The sequence below is a fragment of the Squalius cephalus genome (genome assembly GCF_949319135.1).
Source record: "Squalius cephalus genome assembly, contig: scaffold_138, whole genome shotgun sequence".
Lineage (NCBI taxonomy): Eukaryota > Metazoa > Chordata > Actinopteri > Cypriniformes > Leuciscidae > Squalius > Squalius cephalus.
In genome coordinates, this window is record NW_027645837.1 from 11,547 (window position 1) to 17,139 (window position 5,593).

At 32.5% G+C, this 5,593-nt stretch overlaps 1 protein-coding gene across 1 annotated transcript; it reads left to right on the top strand.

Moving 5' to 3' along the window:
• LOC307154140 (putative serine/threonine-protein kinase ireA) lies at positions 1 to 5,454 on the top strand (the record flags this gene model as incomplete). The annotated part of the gene is made up of 9 exons (XM_079898908.1): positions 1 to 1,175; positions 1,315 to 1,597; positions 1,892 to 1,998; positions 2,872 to 3,034; positions 3,120 to 3,201; positions 3,362 to 3,472; positions 4,513 to 4,554; positions 4,665 to 5,130; positions 5,274 to 5,454. Coding segments are annotated over exons 3-9 (1,148 nt in total), but the record flags the coding sequence as incomplete, so codon positions are not given.
• Between the last annotated feature and the right edge of the window lie 139 nt (positions 5,455 to 5,593).

Sequence of the window (5,593 nt, forward strand, 5' to 3'; positions counted from 1 at the left end):
GTCTTAGAACATTTTAAAGAATTATAATGTATAAAGTGGTATAAATAATTGTGGTGTGACTTGACTGTATATAAATTACAGAGCTGATTGAAACATATCCCAATTGCTCTGATCAGATGGTTCCTCACTGCTGTTTTCCAGTCCTTGGGTGGACTGCTACCCTACCCCCCAAATACCCCCGCAGGCAATTTGCATTTCTATGGAGAAGAGCTTCAAAGGACAGCATGTCATAGACACATAGGCCAGACTGTGAAAGTTTTACCTTAGGCCCCGTCCACACTACTGCATTTTCGTTTAAAAACGAAGACTTTTTGCTACGTTTGCACCTCCCGTCCACACTAAAACGGCAAAAACGGAGACCCAAAACGGAGAAGTTTAGAAACGCTGCCGACCCGTTTTTCGTTTTGAATCTCCGGAGGGCGTTTTAGAGTGGACGGGTCAAAACGGAGGACTTTAGAAACGATGACGCAGAGGCTCACGCTCGGCTCTATGATTGGGTGTCACCAGTCATGGAGTATACACAGGTAATATTCAGTACCAGTAAACTTCACCCGCTGGAACAGTTTCTTACAGTAAGAAACTGGCGCGTCTCAGGCGCGGTAAACGCGTGCATGCTAGAAATATAACCGACACCTATTTTTCTTGCGACACGCAAGCGTGTTGGAAGCGTTTTCTGGCAAAATGGAATAGGAAAAGATGTTTATATGTCATTTTGACACAAATACATATTAATAAATGATATTTTGATGTTTGAAAACATTTTTTACAGTCTATGCTTGAAAGTCTCTAGGTTTACACCGGCACGCACATGCCCAGTGTTGGTGAATGGTCACGTGATCCGCGTTTGCAGTCGTTTTAATGTGGACTGAGATCAATTCTAATACGCAGCTAATACGCAGTGTTGTTTTTTTTTTGTGATTCAACACAAGGTACTCTTAAGTAAGTGGTATGAGCTTTCTTTTCAGATGTGCTATACAAGTTAAGTTAAACCAACATAAATATGAATGCCCATGGTAAATGCTACGTCCTATATAACCATTTGATTTACATTAAATGAGAATATTTTTATATTTATTTACATTGTGTGAAATTACTTTTTTTCTTTATTAACTTTATCATTTCTATCTGCCACTGGTATAGGTTTGTGCTCTGTGCTCTATACGTACAGAAAAAAAGTGAGTAATTATAATGTATGTAATAGTAATTGAGGAAAAGGAATTTTTCCTGATCCAACTGATGTTTACAATTTGAACTGAATTTAAAAACAATGGACTATACACTTATTTTGAACTGGCTGTTTGATTTCATTCACAGATAAATTTGCATAACAGAACCAATAGTAATGATGGGTAATTGTGGCTAATCTGTGGGCGTCGGCCCAATCACTGCTCAGATAGCAGCATGTGTATCATCTATTCTATGTTCCTAACTCACACTTCAGTTTTGCCATTTGGAAGACAGCTCCTATACGCGATTGTTTCCTACATTGGAGAGTTATCTTTCTGTTATAGTTTAAAGACTGTATCTACCTCCAAGAACCTCATAAAAAGCGCACTGAGACATTTCTCATCTCAGTTTTTTCTTTCCAAATTAAGAGGTAAGTTGAACATTATATATTTTATGATAATTTGTAAATGCTAATTTTATAAAATATTGATATCCTCTTACAATGTAAATATGCATGTATATTACCGGTAATATTATTGATAATCAGATTGTTGGTAATTTTTTTTTTTTTATTTTATTTTTTTACTACATTTTAAATTGTTACCCACGGTGTCATCTTTTCAATCATTTATTTTCTATGAAATTCTAAAGAGGTATTATTTATTTATTTATTTATTTTGCATATGAAGTAATCCTACATAAAATAATTTTAAATATTTCACAGGAAAATGAGACCCAGAAGAGTTTTTCCTGAAAAAGAAGCTTTGTACTTCATTGCTTCTGGCAAAGATAAAGACACATTTGAGAAACAATTCATGAGTGAAGAGAAAGGTAAGTTACTACATACAATTCTCCCATCAATACTGTATGACTTTGCAAAACTTAAATAAAAGCTAAGTGTGGTCACTAATTAAAGGAATAGTTCACTTAAAAATGAAAATTCTGTCATCATATACTCACTCTCATGTTGTTTCAAACCTGTATGAATTTCTTTCTTCTGCTGAACAGAAAGGAAGATATTTAGAAGAATGTCAGTAACCAGACAGTTTCTGGTCTCATTGACTTCCATAGTATAATTTTTTTCCTACTATGGAAGTCAATGGGATCAGAAACTGTCTGGTTACTGACATTCTTCTAAATATCTTCCTTTCTGTTCAGCAGAAGAAAGAAATTCATACAGGTTTGAAACAACATGAGAGTGAGTATATATGACAGAATTTTCATTTTTAAGTGAACTATTCCTTTAATGTCAAAGGGTTGGGTTTAAAATATGAACCTAGAGAAAGCAGGCTGTTAAAACAAAACACGCAAGAGGGGAAAAAACATGATTGCTTTGACCAGTTAAAGGTGGATTTACATCTGTTTTCCTGCCAGTATTTATGTTATAAGCTGCTGATGTCTCTAAATTAAACACTATTATGTAAATGTGTGAGTGCTCTTGATATTATTTGTAAGTAACTGCCAGTTAGAATGTGAGGGGCCTGTGTAATAATGGAAATGATGAATATTTAGTGTCTGATTTTTTCAGACAGAAAATCTGATTTTTTTTTTTTTATTATTATTATTTTTTTTACACTTTTATAAAGATGTAGATACAGTTGTTTTCGAAGTAACAATACCATTGAAAATAATTTAGACAACCTGAATAACTTCATGAATCTTTTATCATACTATTAATTTACTTGTATTTATACTATTTATTAGGTTTTGGAGTAATTGCCACAAAACACATTGAGCCAGGTGAATTCCTGTTGGAGTATGTTGGAAGACACATCACTGGATCTGAAGGAGAGAACCTGTTCAAAGACTACTCAGCTGAAAATGCAGCATTTTTGTATTTCTACTCCTTTCAGGAACAATCTTACTGGTAAGATTAAATTAATGAATGTTCCAATGAAATATAATACCATTATGACAATTCAAAAGTGTTTTTAAAATATTTCACCACACAGTGTTGATGGCAGTCAAGATACAGAAAGACTAGGACGATTCATAAATGATGACCACATCAAGCCAAACAGCAAAATTAAAATAGTAAGTCTGTCTTTAATGTATTCTTATTCTTTGTTTCAATTACACCTTTTATACAGCCTCATCTTGTAGCATTATTTGACATTATTAAAAACTAGGCGACTTTTCAAATGATGTTTTTGTTGTTTTCATTTGTGTGTTTGTGTGCTTTTGTAACCAATAGATAATGGATGAAAAGAAAAGACCACATCTGTGTGCATTTGCGTTAACAAAAATCAATGCAGGAGAAGAAATTTTATACGACTACGGAGATCCTAACTGCCCATGGAGACAGGTATTTAAACTTCTATTTCTATTTGTTGGTGTCTTATTTTCATTATTTTATCAAGTGGTGAGGAAAACTTGCTAACACTTTACAATAAGGTTAATTGGTTAACATTAGTACTAAATGACCAATACATTTGTTACAGTATTGGTTAATCTTTGTTAATATTAGTTAAAATCCAGCTGTTTCAATGTTTGTGCATGTTACTTCACAGTGTGTTATTAATTTTAACAAATACAACTTATGATTTTAATGATGTATCAGTACATTTTTAAATTAACAATAACCAAAGTTTAATAAATGCTGTTTAAGTGTACAATTTTTACTTTAAAAAAGCAAATTATTGAGGTAACACTTATATAGTTTTTATATGGTAACACAATAAGGTTTCATTTGTTAACATTAGTTAATGTATTAATTTGCATGAACTAAAAGCCATACATTTGGTAAAATATTTATTCATCTTTGTTAGTGTTAGTTAATGATACTCCGGCTGTTCATTGATTGTTCATGTACATTTACAACGTATTACCTAATTGATTTTAATAATGCATTACTAAATGTTGAAAATAACATTAACAAAGTTTAATAAATGCTGTATAAGCGCAGTTCATTATTGGTTTGTTAACTAATGCTAGCTAATGAAACCTTATTGTAAAGTGTTACAAGATTCTCTTATCCTCAACAATACTGCTGTACAATTTTTACCTTTAAAAAAGCTAATTATTTAGGTAACACTTACACAATGAGGTTTCATTTGTTAACATTAGTTAATGTCTTAATTCACATGATCTAAAAGCAACACATTTGGTACAATACTTATTCATCTTTGTTAATGTAAGTTAATTAAACTCCAGCTGTTCATTGCTTGTTCATGTACATTTACAACGCAATAACTAATGTTAATAAATACAACTTTTGATTTTAATAATGCATTACTAAATGTTGAAATTAACATTACATACTATTAAGAAATATTGTAAAAGTGGTGCTCATTATATGTTCATGTTAACTACATTAATGATTGCTTTTAATGTAATTTGTTTCAGAAAACCAGTATTTCCACATTCAGAGAGATCAAGGAAAATATGGTAAATATATATAGAGAGGTCTGTTCCTTCAGCTGAGTTTACTAATAACTATATACACTGTAAAACATTTCTTACATTTCAATATGCTTTTGCTTTTTTGCATTTTACAGGAATCACGATGGAAGAATTCATTTGAAAACTTTGATTTAAAGCCTGGTTTGATGAAAATGGATGACCTTGTTATCAACACAGAAATGAAGATTGCAAATGGATGCAATGCTGCTGAGATTTTCCCAGGAGTCTTCAACAACTGCAAAGTTGCAGTGAAACGAGTTGCCAAACATGTTTCCAAAACTGAATTGGAAATGGCTCATTTCCTGAGTTCAAAAAATTTACAAGCAGAGCACCTTCTGCAACACATTTCAGTGTTGGAAGACACTTACTTTGCCTATTTTGTGTCACCTCTTTGTGAATATAGTCTGATGGAGCTGATTGAAAACAAGGATTTTCCTGAAAGAAAAAGCCTGATAGAGAATCGAAGACTAGAGATCTGCCAGGAGTTACTGCAAGGACTTCAGGAACTGCATTCATATGGAATTTTGCACAGAGACCTGAAGCCTGAAAATATTTTGTTTGGTAAGAGCAGTCTGTGGATTAGCCATAGCTATAATTATCCTGTAATATCAGCAGAAATTTTCATTTAAAATGCATGAGCATATGATAATGTGGATATCATTTTAAGTGTTACATTTTTTGTGAGCATTTTTACTTTTCTACAGATATAAGCAATAAACTGTACATCGCAGACTTTGGAGCAAGCAGAAAACTTGATCTGGCACAAACCACACTGCTCTCTCAAATGGCTGGATCTTTTTCTTGGTCGAGTTATGAAGATGTTGGAGGCATGCAATACAAGTACAAGAAAGAATCAGATATCCAGGTAAGGGTTGAAAATATCATGTTAAAACTTGTTAATTTGTGGGAGGACGCCGGCACACAGAAGTGTTTTTTAATTACACTATATCAAAGTTACTTTAAGATTTAATGTAAAAATAATAATAAAAGGCAAATTATACATTATTTAAAAGGTTTAAGACTC